This window comes from Rhipicephalus microplus, chromosome X (assembly GCF_043290135.1).
Source record: "Rhipicephalus microplus isolate Deutch F79 chromosome X, USDA_Rmic, whole genome shotgun sequence".
NCBI lineage: Eukaryota > Metazoa > Arthropoda > Arachnida > Ixodida > Ixodidae > Rhipicephalus > Rhipicephalus microplus.
The window spans coordinates 167,409,967-167,431,326 of NC_134710.1; the positions used below are offsets into that span (position 1 = coordinate 167,409,967).

General features: G+C 39.5%; 1 protein-coding gene across 1 annotated transcript in view; it reads left to right on the plus strand.

Moving 5' to 3' along the window:
* Positions 1-21,360, plus strand: part of LOC142775148 (uncharacterized) — a 45,291-nt gene continuing 23,931 nt past the window's right edge. The window contains exon 1 of the mRNA XM_075876487.1: positions 1-176. Within this exon, the coding sequence (XP_075732602.1) occupies positions 1-176 (176 nt within the window). The remainder of the gene's footprint in view (positions 177-21,360) is intronic.

Sequence of the window (21,360 nt, forward strand, 5' to 3'; positions counted from 1 at the left end):
ATGTCGCTGCTACCTTGGAACGACACTGCTGAAGACGCATTCATCAAGATCAAGGGCGCACTCACCAGTGCTGCCTTCCTGGCGCATCCTTACTCCACGGCACCTCTCGCCCTCATGAGTAACGAGTCTAGCACGCCCTTGGGAGCAGTTCTCCAGCAGCGGGTTAGCAACTCATGGCAACCTTTAGTCTTTTTCTCCAAGAAACTCAGCCCAACACAAGCTCGGTATAACATCCTTGGTCGGTTGGAAGCTACTAGGAATTTACCTCGCCATTCGACACTTTCACTTTTTTGTCGAAGGTCAATCATTCACCATTTTCACACACCACAAGCCTTTCACATATGCACTTTTCAGAGACCCGTCGACACACGCGCCATGAGAAATCCGCCATCTCCTGTTTATATTGGAATTCTCCACCCACATCCGACACATCGGCGGTGACCAGAATATACCTGCTGGCACTCTCAGGCATGTGGACGCAGTGACATCACCTGCAACTCCTGCACCACTTAATGTGCACACGCTCGCAGCTCACTAAGCTAATCATCCCAAGCTCAAAAAACTGTGCTCATCTAAAACAGCACTTCAATTGGACGATCTCCTGCTCGATGGCGCCAAGCTTGTCTGCAACACTTCGACAGGCACACCCAAAACCTTTGTACTTTCGCAAGCTGCTTTTCGGCATGCTGGCATTCGTGCCTCGCAATGCCTTATGTCATCACGCTATGTATAGCCCCAGATGAACGCAGATGTACACGACTGGGTATGTGAATGTACACCCTGCCAAATTGCTGAAGTCCACAGGTACCCTTTTCCCCCAACGGGCAAGTTTCTGCAGCCAGACCATCGTTCAGACATTGTCCACATTAACATTGTCAGACGACTCCCACCATGTGATGTATTTCGCTACCTGCTCACAGCTGTCGACAGTTTTACATGTTGGCCAGAAACGACTCCACATCCAGACAGCTCTGCAGCAATGGTCACAACATGGGTTGTGCATTTGTCACAACATGGGTTGCACGTTTCGGATGCCCTACCAAAATAGTGACTGGCAGAGGACCACAATTAGAGTCTGCCGTCTTTCACGAACTACTGTGTTTCCATGGTACACATCGTCTTCGCACGTCCGCCTACCATCCCCAGACCAATGGCCTCGTGGAACGCTTCCATCGGCAACTCAAGGCAACACTGACTGCCCATGGCACGCCATCACAATGGGTTCACCGTCTGCCACTAGTACTTCTCGGTATCCGGTGTGCCTTGAAATCGGACTTCGTGTGCTCGAGCGCAAAGCTCGTCTATGGTATTTCGCTACGTCTACCTAGAAACTTACCTACCTAACAGGCAAACTAAGTGTGTTGCACACTCGCCGTAATGGTTACTGGCGGCACTGACTGACGCTCCCACGTTTAATACTTCTGTCGCATGGCAAATATAGTGTCATATACAGCAAATTTATTCTTTTGTAATGTCATTTGTTTGCTGTCACATGAAAAAACTAATGCCATTTGATGAAAGTGACATTTTCTTTTGAATGAGTTCCTGAAACACATTCACATTCGATATCGGACCAAATAAGTAGTCTCGATGTCAGGAACTTTTAGTTAACTTTTGTATACATATTCTTTATCATTTGTAAATATCTTATTCTTTACTAGATCAACTTATTACTTGCCTCAACTACAGCACCAGCCATGTTTCATTTTTGCTCCATTGTCGTTGCCTATACCGTGGATGTTAATCGTCTGAGTTTTGTGGTGACTACACAAAATCTCTTCCACCATCTTATTTCTGCAATTGGTAAGTCAGTCATGGATCCCGCTTCAGTTCACTGTACTCCCGCCCGGTCATATCGGCGGTCATGTTGGTTTTCGAGTGTGTCGTGCAGGTGTGGCAAATTGTGTTAAGTGGCCATGTTTATATTCTAGGAGCACCTTTTTACTCATAAAAATTGTTTTGGGGGACAGACGCCTGTTATATGCAGGTTTTAGTATATTTTTATTTCTTTCAAAATTCACCGCTCAGGAGGGCTATGCCAAGGTCGTGGTCATCAATTAAAAAGGACATTTGTTTTCGTCGTGTGACATCACAGCGGTAAAAGGACATTAGGTCCACTTAATCTCATTCGTTGTAAATGACATTAGATTTTCCCGGTGGCAGGGGTATAAGGAGAGATGCCAGTCAGAAAAAAGTTTTCTTCCAAAATCACATATTTTTTTTCTTTTCATTTGCTTTGACGAGTGTAGTTTTTCTGCTTTCAAAACGAAAAAAACTAAAGAGTTGAATTTAACTCAAAGTAGGTTAAAATTGCTTTTAAATAGCACAAAGTTGCTACTGAAAACTAAAATGAGCTCATTGTCTAGAGTCCCCTGAAAATTGTCATCTGGCTACTTGCCATTGCGTTTCGCATCAGGGGTTTACTAAAGCCACATGCTCAGAATGACTATGAATACCAAGCTTTCTTGATGGGAGAAATCATTTTAAAAAACATCTTTGCCACATAGATGAGCTTCCACTGCAACCTTTAAAATGCATTTTTCTCAAGATCCATTTTCGGGCAACTTTTTGAATTTGAACGTCATGTTTTGGTATTTGCGATAGCACAAATGGGATGAAATTTCGCCCACATATTTCTTAACATGTGAAGGGTGCAAGTAACTCCTGTAAAACTTCACATTACCTGTATAATTATTACGAACCCAAAGTGCACATTTAGTATGCACTGATGATTCTAAGAATCGTGACATTACAATTTTTCCTGTTCATCAGCATGTCTTATATTCACTTTCTTCATAGTTATTTGCATTCTATAGCTAATGTAGTGCAATATGAGCCTGTAATGGCTTAGAACATAAACGTTTTGTGGCATAAAAAGTTTGTCCAAAACAAACTACACATTACACATTGTCATGGTGTAAAACTAGAACTGTGCAACTTACTATAAAACTAATTACATATTTGAAATCAGCATAAAAGCCTATATATATGTAGCAAAAATGTCATTTCCATGGGCTATAGATTAACACAACTGTTTTTTCGAATTGAATCTCCCCTTAATGCACATATATACCTTATTACTTCCTCGGTCCCTGGGTACCCAATTTGGTACCGTTGTTTTAAAGGCCACAGATTATCACAATTCAATATCTGCGTGTCCAAATTGGTCTTCGCAATATAATGATGAGCTGCTTTCACAAAGCCCTAAGAAGTAAAAATGAACAACACAGGAGCGTACCTAGAAAAAATGCATACCCAGAAAGATGCACCTGTATTGCTTGTTTCTTATTTCTACACCTACGATATTCACACAGTTTACCTCAATAATTTACCAGCTCCACCAGCAGTCTGTTCTTCCAAGTTACGTAATTACTTCTAATAACATCACCCCATACTTTTCTTGGCATCATTGTCTGTCAGTTCTCATAAATACCATTTCTCTATTGCAATTTTCTTGCTTTTATTGTGGAGACGTAGTGTGGCTGTAGAATTTTTGTAGATATTGTTTATAAATGTGTCGAGTCTTACTTTGGTGATGCAGTGCCTCCAGCAGTGCTGGTGTCTCTGTCGGGTTCCATGCTTTTTTGTAGTGTAATGAGAGTTATATAGAAACGTTCGTTATATTTTTTTATTACCTCTTTGATTTCATGGCCATAATTCGTTGTGAGTATCTTTTTCTGTAGCTAGCTTTTTTCTAAATAAAGCGAGCATTGCTCTCCTATTGGAAAGTTACCTGAGAGAATAATCTGTGCGATTTTGAGACTTAGTTGAGGGGTCTATAATTTTTAGCCTTTTACACTTCCTCTCTTAGGTGTTCATATTTCATTTATGTTGGCATTTTTCAAGTCCAGTGGTACATCTTAAGTTTCAAGACATTCTATGAAAAATGTCTCAATTTTCTTAAACATAGATTTCCTTCCATATTTGATTAAATAGACTGTTATGCTATCTTCTCCACCTGCTTTTTCACAGGACATATCTTGTATGGCCTTTCTAACCTCATAGTGAGTTGCCTATGGAATTTTAGTATCCTATCAAGTTTGATTTCGTTTAGTGCACTTGGATTACTTACCTGGGAGCTGTAAAGAAGGCTTTCGGCAACTTCATTATGTGATTGAATTTGCCGGCAATGTTTCACCACTTATTTTTTAATTGGTGAATTTTCGTTCTTCCTGCGCAGTTATTTTTAGCTGATTTGATGCTGCTGTCTTTTTTAACTGCTGCTTCTACCTCTTTGACATTAGAATTTAGTATTTCTTTTTACTTTTGTACGGTTCTCATTGTAATAGCTCAACAAATTCTATTTTACTTCTTGTGGTAGTCACCTTCATCTGCTGTCTTTGTTTTTTTTTTTATTGGACACTCTCGGCTGGATTTTGCCGCCAACGTCAACATCCATGTCGGCATCGCCGTCACTTACCGTATATTTATTCGTATCTATGTATATGAAAACGCAAGAAAGAAAAATTCACAAAAAGACTCTGACGCGCGGAATCGAACTTGAAACCTCTAAACTGTGAGTGCGAGGCGTTAAACATTGAGCCACGAAGGACCATCTCCTTGAACGTTCAAATGGCAAGCTATTTATATCTACCACTTGCCATTGGTGAAGGGCATCTCGGGGGAACTATCATGTTTCGAGCATTACCAGTAGGATGGTGCAATGATTGCACGTCACCACACCACCACATGGCAGCGCGCGCTCTGATCTCCCACACATACTTTTCCCCGCAAAGGAGGAGCAGGGTAGACATTAATGTGCGTGCTTATCTCGTAGTGGGGACAATCATAAGTTTTGGCTGGCCTTGGGCTTTCACCAGAACGATTCTTTTGTAGTTCCCGGGCGCAGAAAGGTCACTGCAATCGTTGTGCAGTCTCCATTTGCAAAAAGGGCACGCTTTTCAAACACAGCGAAGTATTAACTGAGATGCTTATTCACATTCATCTGTACCTGTAAGTACGTTTTGTGTGCCATTTGTGCATGAGAAACGTGGGGCATGTTTCAATCTGCTTATCATTCTGCGAGGACCTTACAATTTGTTACTGTTGCGTTCATTGCTTTGCCTTTGCGGCAACGCTGCGACTTTTTATTAAGTCTTTTGTGATTCGAGAGACCTTGCTTACTCCTTGTCATTGTTTTTCCTCCGACTTGAACTGCTGCTTTAGAAATTAGTCTAGTTACAGCTTCATTCATTCCCTCTGTGTTCTTTGTTTCTTCTTGTTCTAAGGCATGATATTTGATCACAAGCGCATTCCTAACTTTCCTGAAAAGATCTAGGTTGGCCTGCTTTTACTAATTAATCTTGCTCCACCTTGGTGGTCTAGTGGTGAAGGTAATCGGCTGCTGACCTTCAGGTCATGGGATCGAATCCCGGCTGCGGCGGCTGCATTTTCGATAGAAGCAAAAATGCTGTAGGCCTATGAGCACAGATTTAGGTGCATGTGAAAGAACCCCAGCTGGTTGAAATTTCCAGAGCCCTCCACTATGACTTCTTTCACAATCATATGGTGGTTTTAGGATGTTAAACCCCACATATCAATCAAGTAATTAATCTTGTTCTTTAGTTGTTTTTAGGTTGAGGGTGGTGTTTGCTCTCACAAGACTCTGCTCTCTACACTCTATCTTGCCTGCTACTTCTGTATCCTGTACTATGCCTGGGTCCCTGCAAATTATGAAATCTACTTTATTCTTCACTTCTTCATGCCAAATGCAACATTTACTCTTGAATGTTAGCTTTAATAGAATATTCACGTTTTCAACACAGTGCAGGATTAAGAGGCTCTAATGACTTGGACACGCTTCCAGAAAGATTGATGCAACAGGCTTTATCATATGGTCTGCAGCAAACAATTGTTTTTCTCAATTGCACTCCAAGTGGACGAACCTGAAGGTCGCAGGCACGATCCCGATCGCAGCTGTGACATTCCGATGGAGGCTAAATGCCAGAGGCCTGTGTACTGTGAGATGCCAGTGAACGTTAAAGAAGATGAAAATTTCTGGAGCTTTCCATTTATGAAGCATGCCTCATAATCGTATCATGGTTTTCGCAGGTAAAATTTCAAATATTATAAATAGTACTATCATTACTTCAAGTAAACACTCAGAGAAAAAAGGACACTTTACTATATGTGACCATGCTTATTTATATATATATATATATATATATATATATATATATATATATATATATATATATATATATATTTTTTTTTAATGACTACTAATTAGTCATAATTATGTTTGTAACTCAAAACGTACTCGCCTAATTATAAAAAATGTCAATAAAGCACATGTGCACTCATGCAGACGTTGAAATGAAATCTTTCTATGCTACTTCTAACAACGTAATAATTGCGTGCTCACTTTTTCTGAGAATAAAAAAGCACACAAAACATGTAAAATATCCTGTGACTGCACTCACAGCCGCTAAACAAAGCAGTGCCCTCAAATAAGCATACTGGAACCAGCCGCTTTGCCTCTTTTTCATTGCCAGAGAGTATTTTGCACATTGGCAAAGGTACATGTCGGGTGCCAGCAACATGTGTCGCAGTTACGCAGGGATTCCTTCCGCTTGATTGTACGTCATTATTAGCATTTGTATCTCTTGGTCGACTGTTCTCATTGATAGCACAGCCAGATCACTGTTCTGAATAGAGCGATTACAGCCACACTGTGTAAGATCAAGGTTTTTTTAAATGGGAAGTGGCCGATAGCCTGATCCGTATATCTGTAGATGCGAAGCAGCTCTTCGACTAGCTCATGTAATGCCGTCCCTTCGTTCGCACTGTTCCCCTCGCCACAGGTGTTGGAGCGGTGCCAAGTAGCTCACGCCCTCCTAGCAGTGTGGGGTGATATCTCTCTCTCGCCTGCTGTGCTCTCATCGCATGTCAGCTCTCTCTCGCTTGACCCTCTCCACCGCTGGCAACCCTCCATCCTACTCCTCACATGGGCATCATCTCACCTGTGCCACCTCTCTATCTGTCAGCGAGAAGAATCCGCGAGCCGGCAAGTGCGCACACCTCTAGAGTTTCACGGCGCCGACAATGACGACAGCGTGCCGCTGCTTGCCACGCGATCACGATGACGTGCAAGACGTCGTAGCATGCTTCCCGCTAGTGTGCGCATATCTTTCTCTGCTGTCACCGGCATTGCGAGGGTTAGCGAAGCCGATCGCGTTCGTGAATGGCATTGTCAACACCAACAAGGCACGCGAATCAGGGAAGCCGAACACAAGCATTGGCAGTGGAAGACCAGCGACACCGACGAGGTGCGAGTCAAAAACCCCAATTCCATTCGAGAATACGGGCTGCGTGTGGGTAACACCGACGCGATGCAGGCCAAGGTAGCCGAGTGCAAGTGTTTTCAGCGCATCCTGCCTCCCCATGTCTTTGCGTTTCAAACGAACGTTTACTCAAGTAAACGCTACACTGAGTTTCGCTTCAAACTGTTCTTCTAGCATTTACGTCGACGGCCGTTTCAACCAGGTCAACGCCGTGCGCACCGCTGCTGCTTCGCATCCCATCAGGGTTCCCGTCGGGGAGATGGTCCATTTTTTTTTCTTTCTACATTTCCATTGCTACTGGCTACATCAAAGTGAGCTTGTTTGAAGGCTTTCTTTCTAATGCATGCACCAGTCTAGTAATTTATTTTTTATATTTCATGGATTTTTTGTATTAATATCAAAAAATGGGCACACAATTATTACGTTTGTTAAATGTACCACAGACAAATTTCATTTCAACATGCACACGTCTGCCTCATTGACATTTTAATAATTAAGCAAGTACTTTTTGAGTTACAAATGTGATTATAAATAATTAATAGTGTGTGTGTATATAGTGGCTATAACAGTATAGTAAGAACAATATGCACAGCTTTGCTTTGCATAACGCTGTTTTTTTTTAAATCATGCAACATATTAATTGAGATACCCTGTATATATGTATGCTAGGAAGGAACGACGAAACTTTCATGAAAGCGTTTTTACTCAACGTTTCCAGCAGGTGGACCTGCCTTCATCAGTGTAGGCTGGTCCACCAGCTTGAAACGTTAAATCAACTTTCGTGAAAGTTTTGTCGTCCCTTCCCTGCATGCAATACGTCGGGTCCCGCATGAATGATGTTCGAAGAATTTCCTATATATATATATATATATATATATATATATATATATATATATATATATATATATATATATATATATATATATATATATATATATATATATATATATATATATATAGTCCCTCAATAGCTACATCTTTGTTTTTCACTTTGTTATTTCAGACTGGAGTTAGGCTGCTTTTGTGTTTGTGTGTGTGTGTGTACGTGTGTATGTGTGTGTTGACCAGTTTTTAGTTTCAGCTCAATTCTTGTGTTGCTATACAAATTATAAACATTATATTAAGGCTTTCATTAAAAGAACATAAAATAATGTGCCTCCGCCCGTACCACTAACGTATAACAGGCTTTGTTGCTATGCAGTAAAAGAAGCCTGGAGGTGCCAGTGCCATGTAGATCTTCATTTGCTTGCAAACAAGTTGCCTTGGTGCAAGATATATTAGTTGCCCATGTGAAACAATGGAGTAGATACAGTTAGTACAGTACATATCTGCAATGAAACTTAATCAATGTAAACAGAATGGAAAAATGTTTACTACTGGAAGCTTTCCGAGTAACATGCATGGCAGCATGCTGTTGACTTGTAAGCATGCTTTAAGGTGATATTTTTTAGATGTTTACTCGACTCATAGGTATGTTGTTTAGATGTTTACGTGATTCATAGGTATGTTGCCCGCTTTGTTTTGTCTATTCTACTTAGCATGTTTGTAATACTTTTTCGTGAAGCCATGTTATACGACACTTCGGTGTGTAGGTTTTTGTGGCTGTGTTTTGCTTTTGATGCAGCTGCAGAGGTTTCTTTTTTTCTGCATGCATATTTACACGATTTTACTAGAAATGTTATTTATTATTGCTATGTAACCAGCTTTGCTTGGTCTTGCCATGGGGTCAGAAGAGTTGCCCCTAGAAATGTATTAAAGCAGTTTTGGTGATGTTTTTTATAGATAACTTATTTTTAACTTGAAAATTTTTGCTTCCCTAGCAGTGACCCAAGCTTTTATAAGCATACTGTTTTGCATAAGTATGTGTCAGACATTCGCTGGCTGTAACATTCCTTGTCAATCATATATATTTTTGAAACAACAGCATTGAATGTTGAAGATCCCCAGTAATTCTTGGTTTAAATTTTCAAGATTATTTTTGGAAAGTTGTCAACCAGTCGAGCTTAAGAAACCCTCAACAATATTGTAAGCATTTTCTATGCAAAGATGTCATTATGAACACGTTCTCCTTTTTTTTCTTCTTACTTTTCGAGGGCACAAAAGCATCCCTTAAGTTTGCTCACTCATGTTAGCTTGCCAAGCTACAGATAAAGTGAATGCCTGCATAGAAATTCAGAAGTATTGCGAGGCGTCTGAAGTTATTGTATAGTCTGGTCAGAATCAGCACAATTTTGTTTGCCAGCTGTAAATTCAGGATTGCTTTCATCTTCACTTGCGTTTCTTTCTTATTACTTTTGTGTAAATTCATGTGGCTGTAGGTTTTCATTGGGTCTGTACTTATGACAAAATGTCATTCTTTTATTATATTTTTTATTAATGGAAAACGAGTTCTGCTACCACAATTCAGACTACTTTAATATATATTCTATTGACACATTCGTAATGTGTCTCCGCATAGTGGTTGTAACCAGTAGCTTACCATACCTGAACTCTGTTGAAATTAATCTAGTATAGGAGCACAGCATGTTTGTGAGAATGTGAAGCTTTTTTGGCAACTTCTCTTTCCTGTGCTATCATGTGAGTGTGCCCTCTTAAAGTGTGCTTCTTTTTCTTTTGTAGGCATTGTAATGCAAGATTATGTCTTGCGCACATGTTACTGATAGTGTCTGTTTGGTGCACATTAAGTGCAATTCATTAACCCAGAATTTAGTTGTCCAATGAATTTGAAGTCTAGCTGTCACTGAACAGATTTATGTGTGAGAATAACTAGTATATGTCCTCAGTTTTTGTCTTGTCCGTATCATAATGCATACTCCTAGGCCTGACTTCATGAGCTTCTATTGTACACATCGTGGCATCAGTTGTTTTTTAGCAGCTCTATGCAGTGTTAGTGCTGCAACCTCCTCGTGTGCATAGAATGTGTGTCAGTTTTGACCCAAGCACTGGATGCTTATACTACCTTATTAACATATTTTATTATGAGTTTTTCTTTTCCCAGTTTCTATGGACATGCACACTAATTAACTGAGCTGGGCCATCTCCTGATTACCACCCAGGCTTCATGGCCATTGAATGTGGCTTACTTAGGTTAAACCACGATTGCGAGTCCTTTTGATGGCACTGTTGCCCAATTTATTACTTCAGGCAAGTATGGCATTGACAATGTGCCTCATTATTATAGCAAAAATAAAGGAATAAAATACAGAACAACAGTTGGTGTTCTGCACAGAAAAATAAAATCAACAGACGATATACAGCCCCGCTTAACAGCACTTTAGTGCTAAAGCATGCACGACCAGAACCAACAGAGATTGCATTGGCAATGTAGTTTCTGACAAGTGGTGCTCTGCGTATGAAAGAATTTTAGTGTTCTGCTTGTTTTTCACATTTCGTAGCAACTTTATTTTCAAAGAAGTCATTTTATTCTGTCTCATTCTTTTTTTCTTTCTTCATTCCATGCACTTTTGTTGGGCTTAGAAAAGGCTCATGCTAAAATTTGTTCCTTTATTGGCCACTCCTAATTCTTAGTTGTCATGTCTTACATATATCTCAGTTTTATTGTTATTCTGAGACTCTTTGTTGTAGGCATAAGAAGAGTGAAAAAAAAAGTAATGTATTTCTTAGAAGGTTACCAAGGTGCTGATTAATCATTGTGAGTTGTGACAAAAGTCAGAGGTAGGTGTTTCAATTGATTTCTTGTTGAATTCATAAGTAAACCAATTTTAGAACTATTATGGACACTGTGCCAGCATACAGGATATCAACCACTGATCAGTAAGAACAGAAGTAACAGCAATAGTTATATGCAAAGGTAAAATCTGGTCAACTCAAGCATTTTGTCAAAACAACATAAGCAGGTCCTTTCAATCCTTTAGAACTACAGTGTCTCACAATAGTAATCTGTGTTTTCTTATTAGGTCAATAATGTTATGTTGAAAACCACTTAAAGGGTTGTGGCAGCATACATTACTTATGAAATATGTCTGTACCGTTGTAGCACCGAAAGGCGGGCGAGTTGGAACTTATCCATAGTGGGCAGCGCACAAAAGGAAACATTCCTTCTCTTGTGTGTTTCCTTTTGTGCGCTGCCCACTATGGATGTCTGTACCTGTAAGCATGAGCTTATGCACTGCAAATCTAGTGTCATTTGAAGGGACCCTGCAATGCCCACAAGAAAACGCCCAGTACTGATTACATTCCTGCACAGTGCCAATTTTCTGCACTAGTTGACAGTCATGTGGCCAAGGCATTATAGTGGTTGGATGAGAGTATGTAGGGTAGCTTGTACTCATGTGCAGTCAAAATTTCTGTATCCTATCTCATAAAGTTGCTCATTTGATTAAAGAGAATATACATACCAAAAAAAAGGAAGAATGTTAGGATTTTATAAACCTGTCACATAGGGGCCCTTGAATATATACGAGGTGTCCAAGCTATCGTGCACCAATTTTAACAAAAATGCAAAGCTTTTAGATGGGTTAAGCTCATAGATTGTTGCTAATTATATCCTAAAGAAGCCCTCTGTGCATTTTTTAATCATCCTAATTATGTAGATGATTACCTTAAATTTTGCTTATTTTAAAGGGGTCCTGCAACACCTTCTCTAAGTAATAATCAAATGACCTCACTGCCTCGCGAATCAACTGCCACAACAAATTTTCAGAATCTGTCAATACCTAGTGGAATCACAGGGATTTATCGCATGCGTCAAGAGTGATCTTTTTTCGTACAAGTGAGTGAACTGAAAGCTACGCAGGCAGGATGACAAGGGGGCAAGGTGCTACGTTCGCTCATCAGAGCACATCATGACATTTAGAGCTTTCTTTTATTCTTTTTCTTTGAGCACATGGCTTACTTTCAATGTGATCATGAGCCCACTGGTGAAATTCTTTACTGCATGTAAGTGCATCGCGGGCCCATCACTGCCACTCGCGGCAATGGTAACTAGCAGCTAACGATGCTCAAATTAGCCAATAGCCATAGATTTGTGCTTATGGCATTGTCATTTTTGCTTGCAGCATTGTTTCTGGTGAGACGATTGAGCTGTTTTTAGCTGTCTTTCAAACTTAATTTCATGCCATGTGCTGCTCAATAATCTTTGGCTCACATGTTCTCGGGAGTCTCAACTGCCGATTGGCAGCATTTTCTGACTACGTTAAAAAAAAAATGGTAACAGCCATTTCAACAAAAGACAAATGCATCATATTTATGTTTTATTGATACATTACACTGGCAGAATGTTGGCTTAAAAAAAAAAATGGTAACAACCATTTCAACAAAAGACAAATGCATCATATTTATGTTTTATTGATACATTACACTGGCAGAATGTTGGCTTGTTGTTTGAAAGTCGCACAGCTTTAGCATTTTGGGGGTACTTTTCAATTTTACATCGCTAGCAATGGCAACATCGTCAATAGCAGCATCGTCAGCATCTGCGAATGATTGTGTTCTTGCTGCAATGCCAAGCATGCCACTTTAGCACAGTGCCACAATTTTATGAGGCTTTCTTTAAAGGCAGAAAAAGTATCCACAATAATAATGGCACGACATAAACAAGTTGAAAATTTTGTTTTGTCAATGTAACATTTAATATGCTGCTGACATATTTTTCATAAATGTGATAATTCGAGTTCATCATTGGAAACTAATTACAAATGTTACTAAAAATACCAAACCATTTTTCAGTTTGCTGTTAACGGTGTAACGTTCATTTCAGTTATATAGAAAGATTTTCTGAAACTTGTTGCACAACAGCTAGGACACTCTGTATATCATATCTACAGTCACAATCACAAAGGTCTAGCTTTCATTCACAAAGATTGAAAGCATTGCTGGCACTATTATCAGCAAAATATTTAGCCACTATGGTTTTGCTACTTGTCTGTTTTGGTGGAGGTGGTGATGTGACTTGCAGCATGGTATAAAACATCAGTTGGAGGGTGAAATGTGACACGCTGCCATAACCAAGCTGAAAGCAGTTTTTATTTGCATTTTGGTAATCCTCTATTTTCTTGTATTCACCTGCACAGGTCTCTCCTTTTTTTTAATACTTATAACACTTTATCTGTGTGTGTGGTGCTGTGAGTAGATCTTGAGCAAACAGCTTCGTACTTGTTTTTCTGTGTCCATTCTCATATATTGTAAGTGTTATGTGCTGTTATGAACCTGTGCTATTTGTTTATAATCCCTGAATTTTTTGTGCTTGTTTTTTTCTTTGGAGTAGCTTTCCTCTCCCCTCTCTCCTTTTCTTCTGTGTTATCATTTCCATGGCTGTAAGAGAGTACAGGTGCCCACAAAAAGGTGAGAGAGTTGCAGTTATTGCAGGTGTGGTTTTTTTGCTGATGAACACAATAAACTGCTACTGCTTACGCTCCGGAGTTGTTGCAGGGTCACTTTATTAGTCAGCTTTTTCCTCTTTGCCATGTTATGTACAGGTTAGCTGTTTTTGTTTTTTATCCATGAATCCTTTTTGAAGTTCATCCTATTATTCAGCCATAAAACTGTTGTCCAGCCTATTGCAAGTAAGGAGCTTCATTCATTTTTAAGTTGTTCCATTTATTCAAACCACATTCTGCAAAGGCTTTTTGATGATATCAAACTTTGTGGAGAACCTTTTTTTTTACTTAGATATTTTTTATTGGCCCACGGTCTCCTCATAAGTACTGTTTCATTGGTGATGTGACAAAAAAAAAAGATGTAACCATGTTGAAAGTAATGGGATCTTTTGTATTAAATTGGACACCACATATTCTTGGGGCAGCATACTACTGACTCTGCACAAAGTGAGAGATAGTTTGTGTACTCTTTTAAATTGATTAGTAACTCTACACAACAAAGTGAGTGCAGCTTATTTTTCTTCATATATGTAGAAAACTATATAGTACACGAAGCCTTTTGGCAATGTTCTGATTTGTTGGAATTGGTGTGTTTGTGTGGTTTTAGCATTTCAGACACTGTGATGTGCTAACCCCCACCTCCCTTCCCATCCTTGAAAAAAAAAATATTACTGCATAATCAAATTTGATTTCACGTCAGTGTCCTTAATTTTGAAGTATTTGTTTAGCCTGTCAAGTGTTGTATATGAGTGTCACTGCAGTGCAACTTTGCATCACGTTTGGTGTTCTTTGTATGCTGCCTACCCTGGTAATAACTTGTTGTGGTGATGGCACATATTCATGGTTGGCATTTTTCATATCTGTCGCACTACACTGTCCGGTTTCTCTCAACTCAAATTTTGTGACCTGAAATAATGACTCCAGGGCTCTTCTGGTAAATTATACTTGTTTGATGTTGCCCGAGTCAAGTGAATAACAATAACTCTTACTGTGAAGCTGTATTGGTTTTAGCCATACATACAGCCAGAAACTGTTGCATTCGTGGAACTCTGTCTCATGGACAAATCCCACTCCTATGCAGACTCTGCATTGCCTTTTGGTCACCATGGGCAAGCGTCAGCATTTTATTTTTTTATTGCACGAATAAATAACAGAAACCAACAAAATAATGAATGTTTTTGAGCATTTACCTCAGTGAGCATAAAATTAGGTGCTCTCTAGTCAGTATTTTGCTCTGTTAAAAGCAGTTCTTTGCCGTTATATGTTTTCTGTCTTTACTGACAAACAACACAGGAAAACTGTGTTGAAGTGTTCCCCAAAGTTGAACTTAGTTTAGATAACGAAGTGAGAATTCTCGAAGAGGCAAAGCAGCGTACGCTTAGGCATACCACTAAAGTCATGGAATCAGGCATGACACTAGTGTGGCCTTTGCAGTGCAAGTTGGCTCTTGTAAAAAGCGTAGTGCATGCATTGCACTCTCTGATGCTGCTTTCTGGTGGCGCTTCATGGGCATGAAGGGGCATGTCTCAACACATGAATGGGCATGTCTCTTCAGTTTCCATAACAGGTCCTAATGCCTTGATAAATTAACAAAAGCTAATGGGTATTATACATCACAATTACTTACTAGGTGTATTCTTTTTAAATTTAAAGTCTAGAGTGCATGTTCCCTTTTTTTTTAATGTAAAATCGGTAAGTGAATCGGTAAGTGGGGAATAATTTGTTGCAATGAATGACAGTACTTGCCCTCCATGCAATTGGCAGATATTTATGTAGTTCGCCTTACTGCTTCCCCTCAGTGTCTTTGATGATTAAAAGCATCATTAATGGCCACTGCTGGGAACCTCTTACTCCTGTGATAGTATTGCTTTGGGTGTTGGACAATCTGTTGAATGCGATCAAAATGAAGTTCATGAAATGCACACTGCAGTCTCTTTAAAATGTGCTTCGCGCAAGCGTAATGAAATGACAAGATAGGAACTCTCTGTCCTTTCTTGGGATTACTCAAACACACACGCCCAACAGTAATGGAACAGTCAGAACAGCAAGAGGAGGGAGGTACTAGACTAAAAATGCATGTTTTTGTTCCGTGCTTTTTTTGTCAAGTTTCTCCACCTTTATGACAAAAATGTCAAGGTTGTATCTAAACTGGAAATAGGATAAAATTGCATATAAAGAGTCTAGAATGGTGGTCAAAAACTAGGAGCGCATTGTCTAGAGTCGCATGGCTGCTTGCCATATTAGTTTACGTGACGAGTTCACAAAAATGCATGCTCAAAGTAGCCAGTATTCCCAAGTGTTCACGAAGGAAGAATTATTTTTAAAAAGCGCATCTTTTCCACACTTGTAAACTGTATTCTTTTCTAGATGCAATTTTTATCAACTTTTTTTAAGTATTTTTGGTAATTCTTAGGGTTGGACTGGATGAAATTTTTCCTACATAGTATTCCTTGACTTGTGAAAAATGCTGTTGTGTCCTTTTGAAGTTTGATATCCCTTATATGATTATCATGAGATTGAAGTCAGCAATTACTTCATCTGAACATTTTAAGACTTTCAGATTGAAAATTTTAAAGATCAATAAAATATTTTATACACACTTTCTAGTAAGTTTTTTGATTTTACAATTGTTTTGGAGGAATATGAGCCATGGGTGGCTCATAATTATGGAAATATAGTGGCAGAAAAAGTCATTGCAAAAAGAACTGCATTCTGTACATTGTCACTATAAAGAAGGGAAAACTGTGCAGCCCACTATAAAACTAATTATTTCGAGTCAGAATAAACTACTATATATACAGCAAAATTTTTGATGCCCTAAGCTAAATACTTTTTCAAAATATTTTCGAGTAGCATCTTGCACAGCCACAATGCACAGCCACTGCTGCATTATGGAACCGTATATCTTTGCCCCCATCTTAAAGAAAAAACTGAGTGGAAGGTGCTCCTGTTTTGCACAGGGAAAAGCGTGCAGAAATCGAAAAACCCAGTGTCGTCATTGCAATGCGTAAGCCTAGGAGAACTCTAAAGGAAGACAGGATACAGGTAGCAAAAAAAGCCCTCCCATTTATACCCATGCATTCGCACATACTACATGCAAACATGTACTAACCTGTGGCGTTAGCAGACATCATTTGCCCCAGGTTTACTTCTAGTAGGTCATTTCAGAGCGCCACACCGCATTCAATTAGAGAAGTATTCATTATTAATAGCAGCTCAAAAGCAGGTCAATTCTATTTATTAGCTTGGAGAAAATCTGAAAAAATTTGCAATGTGTGAGAAGTTCAAGGCATTGTCACCCCTTTTTTGTGCATTTCACTAATGTAATAATTATAAGTGTGCAAATATTCGAATTTTCGAATATTTTTTTAATGGTGTTTGCTATTTGATTCGATTTGCACTGGAGTTTCGCTATTGTGAATATTCAAACTTTCTGAAGACAAATGCACTCAACATCCGACTGGCAATGTCCCCTTCAGACTTTTTTTTCTCATGCATCACCCCATCCCACTCTCACATTGCAATGAAGCTGCCTTTTACACTTGCTATAGTCACAAATGTAATGACTCAAAAAAAAAAGACACTGTTTCCAACCTAGTGCGCTGCCTTGTAACAGTGATTCTTCATATTTTCAATATGCCCCACCACATTACATTCTGGTTTTGCGGCAAAGCTGCCTTTAGGGCTCCATTGTGGCTATACGAACGGATAGACTCATGAAAGCGCTGGTGTAAACCTACAGAGTAAAGGTGGAGGATTTACTTAATGCTGTTTTGAGCTAGACAGTCCAAAAAATTGTATAAGCATTATTAGCATCTGAAATTTCAGATGTTTTTATACATTGTCTTCTACAGGGCAGATTAGGAACTTTAAATTCAAACGGAGCATGCTCTTGTCTGCCAAATCAGTTAGGCCTCCACAGAAGTGTCAGAGGGTGAAGGCGGAGGAAGTAGTGTCTTTTCCTCTCAAATGTAAAGTGTTAGCCGACATCGCATTGGTCGTACCAAATAATGTAAATAAACACAGTTCGCCTCTGCATTGTCTCATACATGATAAAAAAACTAGGGAACACCATCTCTTCAGTACTTACCAACCTAGCCAAAAGAAAGACTTCCATGTTCTTATCTCGTAAGAAATTGCTTAGAAATTCTCTGCAACCTTTTTTTTTTTGTAATTTCACTTGGAAGTATTCGAAAAATAGTAAACAAATGGTTGACAACTATTCAAAATAAATAAGTGGTTGACAACTATTCAAATAATATTCTATTAAATTCACCCTCAATCTGAAAATGTTTACCATCCGGTGTTCGTTAATGGGCATTCACATCGCGCAGCATATAAAGCTTTTTGCCTCCATCGAAATGCGACCATCGGGGCTGGGATTGAACCTGTTTTTCAGATCACTAGCCGAGAACTGTAACTGGTGTTCCACCTAAGTGAACAGCATCACACCCATAGAATATATAAACGATGGCAACAAGATCGATGCGTTATCTGCAGTGCTGCGATGAAAATGGCGTTTTCCAATGTGTGCTGTCATGGCGTAGCAGATATCTCTCCTCGAGTACTTTTCTTTGTGACTTAGATATTAGGAGCAAAAGTTCGAGTCGAATTTCGAATCAGGCAGATGTTGTTAGTCGTGTAATTTACAATGTCAAGCTAAAAAAGCTATCATCTGATTGCTGGTATTTATGAAGCTCCCGCTTTTTTTTTTAGCATGCCTGAATTGAGGTGTAAAGAAATTTTCATCTCGAATCAAATACGAGTATTTTTGTAATCACCTGCGAATATGAAATGGAATACTATTGAATATTGTCGCATTGTTAAAGTGATATCAAATTTGAAGCTTGTACAGAGCTTGATTGATTAAAAAAAATGGCTTAGTTAAACTGACACTGTGTGCATTGGTACTATTGAAAATTAGCTGTAAAATAACAAAAAAAGCTTGTTAATAGCAAACAACTACTTTGAATGATATCTGAAGTAACATAGTAATTATTACGTTATCATGTTACCAGATGTGAGTACAGTGTTGCATTTCCAGAAAGAGGCTACAGCACTGCATTGTATCTCTAATAAATAAAATCGTGGTGATGCTAGTGAAGTAGTAATTCACAACAAATGCGTATATAGTTTATTCAAAGAAAACCACAGTTTAAAATTCTTGAGCAGGAGTCATACATCTTGGAGTGTTCGTCAAAGACGTGCTATGAGCAGCAACTTCAGGCATCATGCAGAATAGTATCCTAAATGGTCATTCGACTGATTGTTCTATTTCTCTAGTCTGGAGCCTCCACTGCAGGAAGCGTCCTTCCTTACAAATTCAAAAGAAAAATAGTTGGACTGTTCAAGAACTTTTAGTAGTGAATTGTTGAATGGGATATGAATCGATAGCGTGGGCTATTCAAGTATTACTTCAAATTTAAAATATTTGCACAACTTTAGTATTATATTTCGGTCTTTGCACCAGAAAGCAAGGCCGTCTGAAAATAAGAAATTTGTAAAAAAGTTTTTTAGAAGGCCATGTAATTTTGGCTTAACCAGCATCGGTCTTTGAACATTGCCCAATTCTAAAAGGGCTTAGCCATTCTTTGGGCTTATTAATACTGCAAAGTCTTCAGATACAGAGGTGTTGTCAACATCCCGGTAAAATTTTTGTTGTTTTTATCAGTATAGTGAAACTGATAGAAAGACTGCTGCCACTTCCTTTTTAAAAAAAGGCCCATGCTCTATATTTTTTAAACTGCTCCCTTTCTGCCAGGTGCCATCAGTCAGCAGGTCTTTATAGCCCAATAATCCACCCCTTTCAACTTCAACTTCAACTATTAAGTTATGATAAACATGCCAAATAAATTTTTAAAAAATCATGAACACAATAAGGAAAGCTTTTTACTGTGCCACCCCACAGAGACAGCCATAAAAAGACATAGCAATAGCTATAATTTGTTTCCCTTGCCCCTTTCATCTGTTTTACAGATGAGACAGGGGAGCCTACTTATGTAAAAAAAAAAGCTTTGAAAAATATGGATGCATTGGTTCACATAAAGCAGGCATTCCCAACTTCTGACCAGGAATTTGCCACAGTAAAAAAAAAAGTGTTCAACTACTCTATTTTCCCACTTCTAACATATGGAGCGGAAACCTGGAGAAAATCAAAGGAACTCCAAAAGAAGCTAAGGACCACCCAATCTTCAATGGAATGAAAAATGTAGGCTTGTGCGAATAGTGAATTTTATATTTGAAGTGAATTGAAAGCGAATAGTGATTTTGATCAAATAATTTTGTATTGAATTTGAATGGTATGTATGACATATAAAAAAATGGGGAATATTTATCATGACCGAACTAACCTGTACAATATTTCTTTTGAATTGAAATAGGGGCTGTATGCAAGTGGCCATTTTTTTTTTTTTGTTCAATGGAAGTCTGAACAACCTTGAGTAGTATTTTCAATAGGATGCGAGTGATAACCTGTAAGATACTTAACGTTCTAAAATTTATTATACCTAAAGCTTAAGCCGTTATAACAAGCTTAATAAAATGGAGAATTGATTTGAGGGTAACATGTTCCTTTAAAGTGGCCCTGCAACACTTCAAGTAGCCATCAAGCCAGTAAACGTGCTTCTTGCCTCACAAATTTACCGCCGCAATTTTTTTTTTCGAATCAGTCCAGTACGAGCGGAGTTCCGAAAACTTGTCGCACGCTGCAATTTCGGTCTCTCTTCTCGTTTCGACGAAATAGATAGAAGCTAAGCAGGGAGGAATGACATGGTGAAAGAAAATACGTCACAGAAGCTAAGCAGGGAGGAATGACATGGTGAAAAAAAATACGTCACACGCGTCTCGTGACCTTGAGTGAGCGCCTTTTTTTTTTTTCTTCCAATACGCGGCTTCTCAGTGCGATCGCGCACGCACTCGTGGACAATCGGCGGCCTCCCGTGGCGGCCCGGGTAACGACGAGCGCGCCATGCTCAATTCAGCCAATGGCTGTGACCATAGCCGTATATTCCTTCTTGGCTGTGACAAGTGATTTTTGAGCTTGTAGTTTCATTTACTGAGAGAAGAAAGCAATTTTTAGCTTTGAAAATTTATTGTGAATTGCAGGCCGCATGCTGCGCTATGATATTTGCCTCGCGTGTTTGGAGTAGCCTCGACTACCGATCGGCAGCGTTTTCTAACCATGCTCAGTAAGTGTTGCAGTGCCCCTTTAAATTTGAAGAGGGGCTTCGCGGCACATCGAATTTTTTTTTAGATGTGGAGCATCTTATACTCGCGCCTTGTAGTGCGCAGTCCGCACCGCTTCTCGAACATTCGACAGCTGACGCGCGCGCATGCGCCGTCGCGCCGTCGCCCACTCTTCCACCATCTGTGCATCCCTTCCTCCTCTACACACCGCGCGCGCTTCACTCCTCCACCATCTGTGCACCCTTCCTCCTCTACACACCGCGTTCGACATCTACAATTCTCCTGATTCTCCAGTGGACGCGCATGCACCGTCGCGCTTCGAGAACATTCAACAGCTGACAGTGCATGCGCCGTCGCATTGTATATATATATACTCAAGGTCGGCGCTCGCTCGCTCAGTTGCCGCTCGTCGGTTGGTTTGTACGGTTCGTCGACGTCCAAGGTCGCGGTGAAATGAATTCCAACGAATCCACAAACACAATGATCGACGTCCCTTCGACCAGCGCCGCCCTTTCGCATACGTGTGTACGTGTTCACTCATTTAACACCCCCTC